This window comes from Pseudophryne corroboree, chromosome 8, assembly GCF_028390025.1.
Source record: "Pseudophryne corroboree isolate aPseCor3 chromosome 8, aPseCor3.hap2, whole genome shotgun sequence".
NCBI lineage: Eukaryota > Metazoa > Chordata > Amphibia > Anura > Myobatrachidae > Pseudophryne > Pseudophryne corroboree.
Window position 1 is genome coordinate 122,362,335 of NC_086451.1, and position 14,440 is coordinate 122,376,774.

General features: G+C 43.3%; 1 protein-coding gene across 1 annotated transcript in view; it reads left to right on the forward strand.

Annotated features, from left to right (window-relative positions):
* ASTN2 (astrotactin 2) overlaps positions 1-14,440 on the forward strand; it is a 1,124,462-nt gene that overhangs the window by 980,590 nt on the left and 129,432 nt on the right. The window contains exons 17-18 of the mRNA XM_063936906.1: positions 2,418-2,551; positions 10,996-11,144. Coding sequence (XP_063792976.1) covers positions 2,418-2,551; positions 10,996-11,144 — 283 coding nt within the window. The remainder of the gene's footprint in view (positions 1-2,417; positions 2,552-10,995; positions 11,145-14,440) is intronic.

The following is a 14,440-nucleotide window of genomic DNA, read 5'->3' on the forward strand; positions in this document are numbered from 1 at the left end:
GTCATATTGGAGGGTCTGCTAATAGTGCTGAATGGCATATACAGTATAGTATAATAATAATAGTGCCCAATGTCATATATGATATTGCCTAATGTCACCAGTAGTAATAGTGCCCAATGGCATATATGATATTGCCTATTTTCACCAGTAGTAATAGTGCCCAGTGGCATATACAGTATAGTAATGTCTAATGGTACCAGTAGTAATAGTGCCCAATGATATATATAGTAATGCTTTATGTTACCAGTAGTAATAGTGGCCAATGGCATATATGTTAATATCTCATGTCACCAGTAGTAATAGTACCTAATGACATATATGGTAATGTCTAATGTCTCCAGTAGTAATAGTGCCCAATGACAAATATAGTAATGCCCAGAGCCATAGCTAGACCTTTTAGTGCGCTGTGCCAGAGAGAGAATTGGTGCCCCCTACCCCCCACCTATTGTTTTCAATAGGGACATAAGGTGCATGCACATTTATAGACCACTGCAACAAAATAGATTTTTACACAAATGCTCTTTATACCACATTCACGCACTTAACTTGAGAGCTTGTTGTTATTCAGTTACACTGCCCTTTATTAAATAACACATTTCAATATACTGCCATACCCATATAACTTGTTGAATTCTAATCAAACACCCTACTCATTGAGCTATTTCATCCTACATAAAAACTATGAACACTATATGAAGCTACTGGTACTTTGTAAAAAAAAAACAATCAGCATTGCAATTGAGCAGATCTATGTAGTGTACAACCACACATCCAATCCCTTGCGGCCACACCCTACATAAATCTACTCAGCTGCAATGCTGATCATTTTCACAAAGTACAAGGTAAGCTTCAAAAAGAATTCTCTAGCTTTCTATGAAAAGGGAAGATAGCTCAATGAATAAATTGTCTGACTGCACTGCCACAGGCAATGGGTTTGAATCCCGGGTATGTCAGCATTTTGAAATGTAATAAAGGACAGTGTGACTGAATAACAAAGAAATCTTAAGTTGAGTTCATAAAATGCTGTATAGGTATTAGAGGACAGAAGGGGTCAGGGTAGGAGCAAGTGGCGGTCAGAAGATGCTTGGCTTAAAAAAGGGGGGAAGCTGTAAGTGAAAGTAATTAAACCAGATAATTGACAAGTGCTGCCAACAGTGCCCCTAACTCTGTAGCGCTATGTGCGGTGCCACCTCCGCACACACCTAGTTACGGCTCTGGTAATGCCTAATGTTACCAGTAGTAATAGTGCCCAATGGCATATACAGTAATGCCTTATGTCACTAATAGTAATAGTGCCCAATGGCACATTTACTGTAGTAATGTTTAATGTCACTAGTAGTAATAGTACCCAATGACATATATGTTAATGTCTAATGTCACCAGTAGTAATAGTGCCCAATGGCATATATACAGTAATTCCTACTGTCACTAGTAGTATTACTGCCCAATGGCACATTTGCTGTAGTAATGTCTAATGTCACCAGTAGTAATAGTACCCAATGACATATATGTTAATGTCTAATGTCACCAGTAGTAATTGTACCCAATGACATATATAGTAATGCCTAATGTCCCAGTAGTAATAGTACCCAATGACATATATAGTAATGCCTAATGTCCCAGTAGTAATAGTACCCAATGACATATATAGTAATGCCTAATGTCCCAGTAGTAATAGTACCCAATGACATATATGTTAATGTCTAATGTCCCAGTAGTAATAGTACCCAATGACATATATAGTAATGCCTAATGTCCCAGTAGTAATAGTACCCAATGACATATATAGTAATGCCTAATGTCCCAGTAGTAATAGTACCCAATGACATATATAGTAATGCCTAATGTCACCAGTAGTAATTGTACCCAATGACATATATAGTAATGCCTAATGTCCCAGTAGTTTCAGTCACCAATAGCAGCACCAGTAGTAATGCCACCACTTGTAGCATTGTGAAATATGTCACTAGAACTAGTAGTGTCACCAGTTTTAGCTGTGACTAATAAAAGGGCTTTCATTTACTCACACAGCTACTTCTTCCTCACAATGCATCAGAAAATATCTCTGGCAATAGCTCTGCCCCAGTGTGTGACACTGTTTGTTACACAAGTTCACATGATGTTAGGATTAGGCTACTGGCTTCTAATTGGTTTACATCTGTGGAAAATGAGTCATGCCTAGTTATGCGAATATAGTGCTGCAATGATCTGAGCACTGCCTCTCAGCACCACTAGTTATTGGGGGGGGGGTCGCAGGCATTTTAATCCACCATCTGAACGCTGCAATGCATGAAACAAACGAGGTCTTTTCTTACAGATTTTTAGGACATTATCTCCAGCAGTAAGGTAATGTTATGGCATAATGGCTACAAAATATAACAAGAAAACAATTTTAATTGGTGTTTTACATTCTGCAGGTGCTTAAAAGTGCATTCATGAGCTTATATTGGTGTTCTGGGAAGGGTGAAGTCATTGAAGACTGGTGTCGATGTGATCTTGCTGCTTTTGATGATAATGGATTACCAAACTGCAGTCCTCTTCCCCCACCCATGTAAGTCACTGTCAAATGATTGTGTCCCCAGCCTTGACCTTAACTGACAACTTTTGAATAGATGTTAGACTGGGCTGCAGATGCTAAAGTTTGTTATTGTACAGTATATTACCAAGGTTTGGAAAGCAAAAATAAACTTGATTCTCCTACATTTGTTCAGAAGACTGGGGAAAATGTATTAAGCCTAGAGACAGCATAAGGAAGTGATAAACCAGTGTTAAGTGGAAGGTGATAAACACACCAGCCAATTAGCTCCTACCTGTTAATTTACATATTGGAGCTGATTGGCTGGGGCGTTTATCACCTTGCACTTATCACTGGTTTATCACTTCCTTATGCCTTCTCCAGGTTAATACATCTGTCATTTTTAAACCCAAATACTCATTTATATAAAACAATTACGACCTGACCTAGTATTTACAATGCTTTCCATTGGTAACTATTTAATATGCCTGGGATTGCAGTCTAGAACACCTGCCCTATCCTGCTACATACTGTAATTTATCCGCCATCATTCTGAATGGGATGCGTTTGGCATCATGCAGTCATGTGACCAACGCCGGAATCCCAACACCCCTCAGGAGAGCAGTTAGAACAGCTCCAATGGCTATCTATATTTAACTATAATTAACACACCGTGCACCCATTATAAATATGTTATTGAGTGTCAACTTTGATATAGAGTCAGACATACACCAGTTATTGTGGCATACATATACTGTATTCATCATTACTGTAATGCCCAAGCAAAATGCATATAAAGGTATGTGCTGATGGTAGAATAACGCATGGAAAGGAGGAATGAGAGCGAGTAATCATAAGTGGAGTACAGTACAGTATGTTCATGTAGTATGCCCTCTGGAGATGCAACCAAATTATCCTTGGGTACATATCCAAGTATACTTTTTTTAAGAGGTATATTCTTTAGTACCGGAGGCCTGATAAAAAAATATCCAGTAAGGATGATGGCGACATGATATAGCTTGTTATATATACTGTATATTAACTCCATCGTCTGATACAAATATGTTTATTACCATTACGGCTTTCTTATTTTTCCTTCTCTTTTGGACTATTGCCAGGAGGAAGATGTCCAAATAATTGTTAAAGCAACACATGCTGAATGTGAGATCATCTGTGTTTCATTACATTGTATATGGAAAATGTGACTATGATACTAATAAGTACAGGTTGAGTATCCCTTATCCAAAATGCTTGGGACCAGAGGTATTTTGGATATGGGATTTTTCCGTATTTTGGAATAATTGCATACCACAATGAGATATCATGGTGATGGGACATAAGTCTAAGCACAGAATGCATTTATGTTACATATACACCTTATACACACAGCCTGAAGGTAATTTTAGCCAATATTTTTTATAACTTTGTGCATTAAACAAAGTGTCTCTACATTCACACAATTCATTTATGTTTCATATACACCTTATACACACAGCCTGAAGGTCATTTAATACAATATTTTTAATAACTTTGTGTATTAAACAAAGTTTGTGTACATTGAGCCATCAGAAAACAAAGGTTTCACTATCTCACTCTCACTCAAAAAAGTCCGTATTTTGGAATATTCTGTATTTCGGAATATTTGGATATGGGATACTCAACCTGTATTAATTTTTCTGTCAGCCACTAGGGGACACTGGCACAACTTCAAGACTGTGGGGGTGATGGTGGTGGCTTACATCTTTATCTAAGAAGTGAAACAGGCTCCTCCCCTCTATCCCCCATCATCCCCCAGTTTTGAATTTGTGCAGAGGGAGCCGGTCACTGCTGACTAAGCTCCGGCTCAGTTGTATTACTTTACTTAATTTCAATTCTTCTTTTTATTCTTTCCTGGGAATTAAAGGCCCTACACACTTAGCGATTTCAGTGATCGATATGAACGTTCTCGTATCGGTTAGTGTGTAGGCACCAACGATGAATGATGCGCGGCCCCGCGCTCTTTCATCGTTAGTTGATGCTATGTTGCATGTGCATGCAGGCCAATATGGACAATCTCATCCATATTAACATGCACGCATATGGAGCTGGGTGACGGGGGAGTGAAGAAACTTCACTCCCCCCTTCACCTCCACCCCACCGCTGGGTCGCCCGTTGGCCGTATCCGCTGTCGGGCAGCTTGGCGGCGGGTCTCTGAATAAGTTCCCTTAGCCTCAGAAACCCTTCGCCACTTATCCAGAGAAGTGGGGTCCGGGTCACACTTCAGCAGCAAGCTGCACAGGAGAACAGCGCTTAACCAGAGAAGCACTGTTCCTCCCATCATAGCCGCATCCTGAGGCTCCGGTTTGGTGAGTGAGATTCCTTGTAGGCACAGTGGCTGGCCTCCATCCCCTCCTCTGCCCGGTCACACTGGCCGTGATAGCGGCGGGACTCCCACTGCACTGCCGCGCTGACAGACATAGTGTATCAGCGTGGGGAAATAGTGCGCGCCTGCTCCCAGCTATCTCTCCAGCAACGGCATTAAGGTCTTCCTGCACTGTCGCACTGACAGTACACAGCGTGGCAGTGTGGGGGAAGAGTGCGGCGCCCGCTTCCAGTTTGTCCTTCTCTCCCCGCTGTGTCTGGTCCGCGACATGGCGCAGCAGCGTGGGGGTAATGAGTGGTTCCTCTGTACATTGTGGAGCAGCCGCATCCTGTGCAGTGCCGGTATCATGTATGTAGTAGCCATTTCCCTGTACTGCCGTGCTGTCATTACACAGCGCGGCAGTGTTTATCAGCATTAAACACAAACTTTATCTTGAACTGGAGAGATAGTCCAGCATTCCAGTGCAGTAAGACTAAAGTCTAATTTATAGAGGGGGAGGAGGACATGAGCTTATTGTTTAATTGAGGCATCCACTCAAAATGGCGGGGACCTGGTGAGATGGGTGCCTCTGCATAGGGGATGGAGGCAGAGTTGGCGGGTTTTCAACCTGTCAGTCAAACTCTTTCCTCAGCTAGGCAGCTCATTAATGGCGAAAATTGTTTCTTTCTCCTCAGAAATCTGCACTGTAGAGCAGAGACAGGTGCACAGTGCTACAGACTGCCAGAAACGTAAAAGCCTGCACAAACTACAGGCTGGTGGCTGTGGGGATTTAGAATAGGGGAGTCAGTCAAATACCTCCCTCTATCCTTCTGACTTTCCTCTCTCTCTTTCTCTATATTATTGAGAGTGCTGGTGGAAAATTGTACATGTCTCTAAAATGAGCAAGGGACCAGCAAATAAGGCGTCACAAAAATTGTTAGTCTGTACGAAGTGTAACAAAAAAAGCTCACACGGACGATTCCTCCTGCGTGAGGCATGTGCTTTGGAGGTTACGTTAGTTAACCCATCCCAAGATGCTAATTTTACCCCCTGGGCAGTAGCACTAACAGGAATCATTTCACAATTCCATACTGAGGTGGCTGCTTTACGGAAGACTCGTGAGACGGTTAGGGAGATTCCTCAAAGTGATGTACCTTCTAATTCTACAGAACCACCTTGGGTGTCAGGATTAGCCAGGTCGGTAGAGGGTCTCACAAAATGCTTGGACTCATCCAGGAAACAGCTGCAGACAGTGTCCAAGGCTAAGAAATATCCCATGCCCTTAATTCTTCAGTCCGATGAATCCAGAGAAGAACTTCTCTATCAGGACGAAACTGAGGAGGACGATCGTGAGTTGGGCGAAATTACAGACGCAGATGACGAAGTTCTACCAGAAACTTCTCATCGGGTTGACCCTCTTATTTTAGCTATAAGACAAGTTTTAAAAAAATTTTAAACTATAACACCGGAGTCGAAAGATACTGCGTTATTTGGTCACATATCCTTTTTCAAAGAAGCTGGATGATCAGTTGACGGAGGCTTGGAAAAACAGGACAAGCGATTTTAGATGCCAAAAGATTCCTTAGTATTTATCTGTTTCCATCAGCTATGACGGATAAATGGGAGAAATCACCTCGAGTGGACTCCTCTCTTTCCAGGTTGTCAAAGAAAATGGCATTACCTGTTTCGGGAGCAACTTCTTTGAAAGACCCTTCTGACAGGAAGTTGGACACCATGTTGAAATCCATCTATTCGGCCGCTGGGATTGCACTTAGACCAACCTTGGTGAGTTCCTGAGTGAACATGGCAGTGGAGCATTGGGCCACTAAGTTGATTAAAGATTTACAAGAGGGGGTTCCGTTAGAAGTCGTAGATATCCTAGCAGAACACATTAAAGAATCAGCTATATACTTATGAGAAGTGGCTAGAGATATTGAACAAGTTATCTCGAGGATCTCAGCAGCAACTGTTGCAGCCAGAAGAGCCCCTTGGCTGAGGTCATGGCAAGTAGACTGGGAGTCAAAAAGAGTGGCAGAGGCACTTCCATTTACAGGTGACATTCTTTTTGGAAATAACTAGACACGTTATTTCTACAAGCTACAGGTGGTAAATCTACCTTCTTACCGATCCTTCCACCACCATCTAAATGCTCTTATACTGGAACCTCCTTTTGATCCTTCCGTTCCACTCAACCTTTTAGAGGACGTGGAAGATCTACACCCTTGCTCGTCATCAAGACCCAAAGCCTACAGAAAAGGCCTTGGCATGACGTTCTTCCATCCCACCGGAGCCCAGGTACAGTGGGAGCGTGGTTTCAAAATTTTGATGGTGCCTGGTTGAAAATATCTGACAATGCATGGATTTGCAACATCATCTCCCAAGAATACAAGTTAGATTTCAAAATTTTACCACCAAAGAAATATTTTAAGTCATCCCATCTTTCTGGACAAATGTTTAGCCCATCAAGGTGCAATATGGACCTTAGTAGAATCAGCTGTGCCAATGCCGGTACCACTGAGTCTATGGAAAAAGGGCTACTATTTCAAACTTTTTGTAGTTCCAAAATGAGATGGAACGGTGAGACCAATCCTGAACCTGAAATCATTAAATCAGTTACTGTCTTATTACCGGTTCAAGATGGAGTCACTCAACTCATTGATTTCGAGCCTTGAACCAAAGGAATTCATGATATCTCTAGACATCAAGGATGTATATCTCCACATTCTGATCTGGGAACCTCAGCAAGTGTTTCTCAGGTTTGCGATTCAACAGGATCATTTTCAGTTCAGAGCCTTACCATTCGGACTGTCCACAGCACCCAGAGTGTTTACCAAGGTCATGTCAGTGATGATTGCTCACCTCAGATCATTGCACCTCAGATCATTGGGAATCACAATAATACCATACCTAGACGACCTCCTCCTCAAGGCTCCATCCAATCTCATTCTCCAGGAGCATGCTCTATTAACATACAATGGGGTAAAATTACTAAGATGGGAGTTCTATTTAAGATGGGATGTTGCCCATAGCAACCAATCAGATTTTACTTCTCATTTATCTAGCACCTTCTAGAAGATAATACCTGGAATCTGATTGGTTGCTACGGGCAACATCCCATCTTAAATAGAACTCCTATCTTAGTAAATTTACCCCATTGTTATGTTAGAACATGGATGGATAATCAATTATAGGAAATCCAACCTTCAGCCATCATAGCATCTCCAGTTCTCGGTGTTATCCTTGACACCAATGCACAGAGAGTTTTTCTGCCACAAGACAAAGCTCTGAGTATACACAAACTGGTCCGGGCTGTTCTCAAGCCACGATGGGTATCAGTTCATTTATGCATTCGTCTGTTTGGGAAGATGGTAGCTGCTTTCAAAACTCTGGAGTTCGGACGTTTTCATTCATGTCCTTTCAAGCTGGACCTATTACATCAATGGTCGGGGTCGCATCTACATGTTCAACAGTTAGTTCTTCTAACTCTAGAGACACGACTTTTGCTTCTTTGGTGGCTCCAGCTGCACAATCTCACTGTGGGCAGGCGGTTAGGTGTGTGGGACTGGACTCTCTTCACGATGGATGCCAGCCTCAGGGGATGGGGCGCGGTTGTGTTGGACACCCATCTTCAGGGCTACTGGTCTCCACAAGAATTGCTGTTGCCAATAAATGTGTTGGAACTGAGAGCGATCTACAATGTGCTGGTACAAGCCGCCCACACTCTTTGATCAAAGGCGGTAAAAGTTCAATCAGAAAATGCAACTGCTGTAGCATACGTAAACAAACAAGGCGGAACTCACAGTTGCCAGGCAATGCAAGAGGTGTTACGTATTCTCCAATGGGCAGAATGCAATGCAGTGATTCTCTCGGCAGTAATCATTCCAGGAGTGGACAATTGGGAAGCAGACTACCTCAGCCGTCAGGATAAAAATCCAGGAGAATGGACACTACATCCGGGAGAATGGACACTACACCAGGAGGAATTCAACGATCTGATACAACGCTGGCGGTGTCCAGACAAGGATCTCATGGACAAAAAGAAAGAGACACTCATTTGTGTCCAGGGCGCTAAAAAAACTGCTATGATATTATAACATAAAAAAGACAAGACATTCCTTCAATAGTGACCAGCTGAAGCATTCTTCTTAATGATATAGTATTTCTGGATAATCCTTAAAGGGGTCCACTTCAAATCCAAAAAGACTCTTGTATAAAGATTCTCCAAAGTTCATAGAAGAAAATGAAAAACAGAGAAGTGTAGACCAATCTTTACTTTGCAATAATCATGTGCAACTTTCTGTATAAACCCTCAAAGGAGGAGGAGCGTGCCCCACTCACAGTATGTACTGATGAGTATATACACGTGGATCTCATGGCATCCCGTCTCAATCATCAGCTTCCAAGATACAGCTCTAGATCCCAGGATCCTCAAGCGGAAGCTGTGGACACTCTAGCCATGCCTTGGCCGTACAACCTATTTTACGTGTTTCCTCCGTTCCCTCTATTGTCTTGAATTCTCAAGAGAATCAAATAGGCGTCAGTCACGGTGATCCTGGTGGCACCAGATTGGCCTCAGAGGGCTTGGTATTCAGACCTGTGCTTTCTAGCGGACGATCCTTGACCTCTTCCTCTGCATCCGGATCTATCCAGCAAGGACCAGATTTACCACGGCTACATTTAACGGGATGGCTATTGAGGCAGACATCCTGAAAAGAAAAGGAATTCCAGAATGTGTGATCCCCACAATGTTGCGAGTACGAAAACCGTTTACGGCAGCTCATTACCATCGCATCTGGTGATCCTTTATAGCTTGGTGTGATCGAAGAGGATTTCAATTGGATTCTTTTCATCTCTCACGGTTCGTCTAGGATCCCTGAAGGTCCAGGTATCTGCTTTATCATTTTTTTTTTTCAGAAACGCTTAGCACTCCTGGCAGATGTGCAAACCTTTCTAAAAGGGGTTCTACGGGTACAACCTCCATTTGTTCCACCTACAGCTCCTTGGTATTTAAATCTGGTGCTGGAATTTCTACAGTCAACCTGTTTTGAACCTTTGTAAGAAGCTGACCTTCGATATCTTACTTGGAAGACTGCTTTTCTACCAACCATAGCTTCGGCCCAGAGGGTTTCTGAATTAAGTGCCTTGTCTTGCAGACCACCCTTTTTCATTTTTCATTATCGGGTAGAGTTGAGAACACATGCTTCTTTCCTTCCCAAAGGTCATGTCGGCTTTTCACATCAATCAACCTATTGTGGTTCCATCTTTGCAGGACGATTCTGGGACACCTTCTTCTCTGGATATAGCGAGAACCTTGAAGATTTGCGTAGAGTGGACTGCGTCTTTCAGGATATATGATGCTTTATTCATGCTTTATGATGTCCCTCATCACGGGGTGGCCTTTTATTAAGCAGACCCTGGCCCACCGGATTAAGTTGACTGTTCGTCAGGCCTATCTCCACCAGTCTAGGTGACCATCAGTATCCATTGCTGTCCACTCTACGCGTTCACTTGGGCTTTCGTGGGCCTCTAGTAGGGGGCTACCATGTCTCAACTCTGTCGTGCAGCCACTTGGTCCAGTATTCATACATTTGCTATATTCTAAAAGTTTGATACTTTTGCTGCTTCATCTTCATGGTTTGGCCATCTTGTTTTGCAAGGTCCTCAGCGATCTCCCGTCCAGGGGGGAAACTTTAGACGTCACCACAGTCTTGAAGTTGTGCCAGTGTCCCCTAGTGGCTGACAGAAAAAGGAGGATTTTGATACTTACCGATAAATTCCTTTTTCGGAAGCCATAGTGGACACTGGCCACCTGCCCGTTGTTGTTCTGTTTTATTTAATTGTTATATGCTCTCTTCCCTTGTATAGTTTCTGTTCTCTTTTTCCCATCTCCTCTCGGCTAATTCATAACTGAGGGATGATGGAGGATAGAGGGGGAGGAGCCTGTTTCACTTCTTAGATTATTTAAAGTGCCAGCCCCCATCATCAACCCCACAGTCTTGAAGTTGTGCCAGTGTCCCCTATGGCTTCTGAAAAAGGGATTTATCGGTAAGTATCAAAATCCTCCTTTTTCTTTATGCTGTATAGAGAAGGTAACATATTATATTTAGAACCCTTTTTCATTATTTGTGCCTCTTTGCAGGTTCCGTCTCTCTCCCAACATGGAGCCCTCGAGTACCGTTGTAGCTCTTGAATGGCTGGATGTCCAAGCTGCTATAGGAACCAAAGTTTCAGATTACATTCTCCATCACAAGAAAGTGGATGAATACACAGACACAGAACTGTACACAGGTAACCTAGACACTGCGAGACTGATGCTGTGTTTAAAGAAAAATAGTAAAATAAAAGGTGCATACAAATAGCATATTTATACCTATATGCTGAGTCTGAGGGGAATACAAACTAAATGCTGGTGGTTGGGATGCTGGCGGTCACATGACCGACCGAAGCACCCTGACATTGAAGAGACCGACATTGGAGGGGGTAAGTATTTCTGCCCCCCGATCCCATACCCTACCTTAATCCTCGGGGGTTGGTAGCTTTGGTCACATGACCACTGGCATCCTGATAGCTGGGATGCACATCCCATCTGGGGCATCTCGCGATGCATCCAACTCTGCGCTGAAGCATACTGTATCTGTCACAACTGTACACCATACTAATTGTAGATTTTGCGCTTAGAATACAGGCGCACTCTCTCTCTCTCTCTCTCTCTCTCTGCTTGTTCTAGTAAACGGTAGAAATAAATGAAAAATAACCAATTACTAGAACCAATTCTAATTCAACTCCTGCATAATAAATGTAAATAATGCTATTTAAACACATTCATCCGATTTATTTATATACCATAACTACAGTATAAAACAACTTGCATACATAAATACTGACATATAATGTAGTAAGCATTGGATCAGTTTCATCTGTCAATGCACCTTATCAAAGATTCTACAAGGTTTTAGTGTGTTGCTATAGGGGCTAATTCAGTAAGGATAGCAAATTCTGCTAATCAGCAGAATTTGCTATCCTTTTGGTCGCATGCTGGGGGCTGCCCATCGCTGGGCAAGGCCCCCAGCATGCTGCCCGGCGCCTCCCCCCTTCAATAAGCAGAAATTGCGACTGCTTCCCAATTTCTGCTTGTTAGCAGAAACTAAGGATGACATCACGCAGCTGCTGCAATCACGCCCCCGTTCGCGCCACACCGCCCACCATTTACGTTGCATCACCCTCGAACTACTCCATCTCCTCCCTGGAAAAGGAGCGTTGCCGCCGCCCCGCGACCGCCTTTGCCTGATTAACAGGAGGAGGCGATCGCATTTTCTGCTGGCCCCCCGCAGAAAATGCGGGTGCATGCACAAGACGGGAGCTGCACATGCGCCCACATCTTTTCGGTTGGATTGCACACTGCGATACAAACTGAATTAGCCCCATAGGCAGGTAGGATGTACTGAGTCAATCCCTGCTGTCCCTTCTACTAGCCTGCAGTCACATGTAGACCTGCTTAGCTGCAGACTGCAGTGGTCTAGGGTAAGAATTAGTGATGTGCACCGGAAATTTTTCGGGTTTTGTGTTTTGGTTTTGGGTTCGGTTCCGCGGCCGTGTTTTGGGTTCGAACGCGTTTTGGCAAAACCTCACCGAATTTTTTTTGTCGGATTCGGTTGTGTTTTGGATTCGGGTGTTTTTTTCAAAAAACCCTAAAAAACAGCTTAAATCATAGAATTTGGGGGTCATTTTGATCCCATAGTATTATTAACCTCAATAACCATAATTTACACTCATTTCCAGTCTATTCTGAACACCTCACACCTCACAATATTATTTTTAGTCCTAAAATTTGCACCGAGGTCGCTGGATGGCTAAGCTAAGCGACCCAAGTGGCCGACACAAACACCTGGCCCATCTAGGAGTGGCACTGCAGTGTCATGCAGGATGGCCCTTCAAAAAAATACTCCCCAAACAGCACATGACGCAAAGAAAAAAAGAGGCGCAATGAGGTAGCTGTGTGACTAAGCTAAGCGACCCAAGTGGCCGACACAAACACCTGGCCCATCTAGGAGTGGCACTGCAGTGTCAGGCAGGATGGCCCTTCAAAAAAATACTCCTCAAACAGCACATGACGCAAAGAAAAAAAGAGGCGCAATGAGGTAGCTGTGTGACTAAGCTAAGCGACCCAAGTGGCCGACACAAACACCTGGCCCATCTAGGAGTGGCACTGCAGTGTCAGGCAGGATGGCCCTTCAAAAAAATACTCCCCAAACAGCACATGACGCAAAGAAAAAAAGAGGCGCAATGAGGTAGCTGTGTGACTAAGCTAAGCGACCCTAGTGGCCGACACAAACACCTGGCCCATCTAGGAGTGGCACTACAGTGTCAGGCAGGATGGCCCTTCAAAAAAATACTCCCCAAACAGCACATGATGCAAAGAAAAAAAAAGGCGCACTTGCAGGGGGCGTGCAAATGGTGGAAGGCGCAAGCTCTTCCCGTCCAGTGTTGGGAAGGTCAGGCATCGCAACCGACACAATTGGACTCTCCTTGGGGATTTGTGATTTCGAAGAACGCACAGTTCTTTGCTATGCTTTTGCCAGCTTCAGTATTTTCTTTTTTCTAGCGAGAGGATTAGTGCTTCCATCCTCATGTGAAGCTGAACCACTAGCCATGAACATAGGCCAGGGCCTCAGCCGTTTCTTGCCACTCCGTGTCGTAAATGGCATATTGGCAAGTTTACGCTTCTCCTCAGGCGCTTTTCATTTTGATTTTTGGGTCATTTTACTGATCTTTTGTGTTTTAGATTTTACATGCTCTGTACTATGACATTGGGCATCGGCCTTGGCAGACGACGTTGATGGCATTTCATCGTCTCGGCCATGACTAGTGGCAGCAGCTTCAGCACGAGATGGAAGTGGATCTTGATCTTTCCCTATTTTTTTAACCTCCACATTTTTGTTCTCCATATTTTAATGCGCACAACTAAAAGCCACCACAGGTATACAATGTAGATGGATGGATAGTATAGTATTATATTACTTATGGACGACGAGTGCACTGACGACACAGAGGTAGGTACAGCCGTGGCCTACCGTACTGCTTATATATATAATATACTGTATAACGGACCTGGTGGACACTGTCAGTAGACTGCTAAACTAGTATGAAGAAAAAAAAAGCCACCACAGGTATACAATGTAGATGGATGGATAGTATAGTATTATATTACTTATGGATGACGAGTGCACTGATGACACAGAGGTAGGTACAGCCGTGGCCTACCGTACTGCTTATATATATAATATACTGTATAACGGACCTGGTGGACACTGTCAGCAGACTGCTAAACTAGTATGCAGAAAAAAAAAGCCACCACAGTTATACAATGTAGATGGATGGATAGTATAGTATTATATTACTTATGGACGACGAGTGCACTGACGACACAGAGGTAGGTACAGCCGTGGCCTACCGTACTGCTTATATATATAATATACTGTATAACGGACCTGGTGGACACTGTCAGCAGACTGCTAAACTAGTATGAAGAAAAAAAAAGCCACCACAGGTATACAATGTAGATGGATGGATAGTATAGTATTATA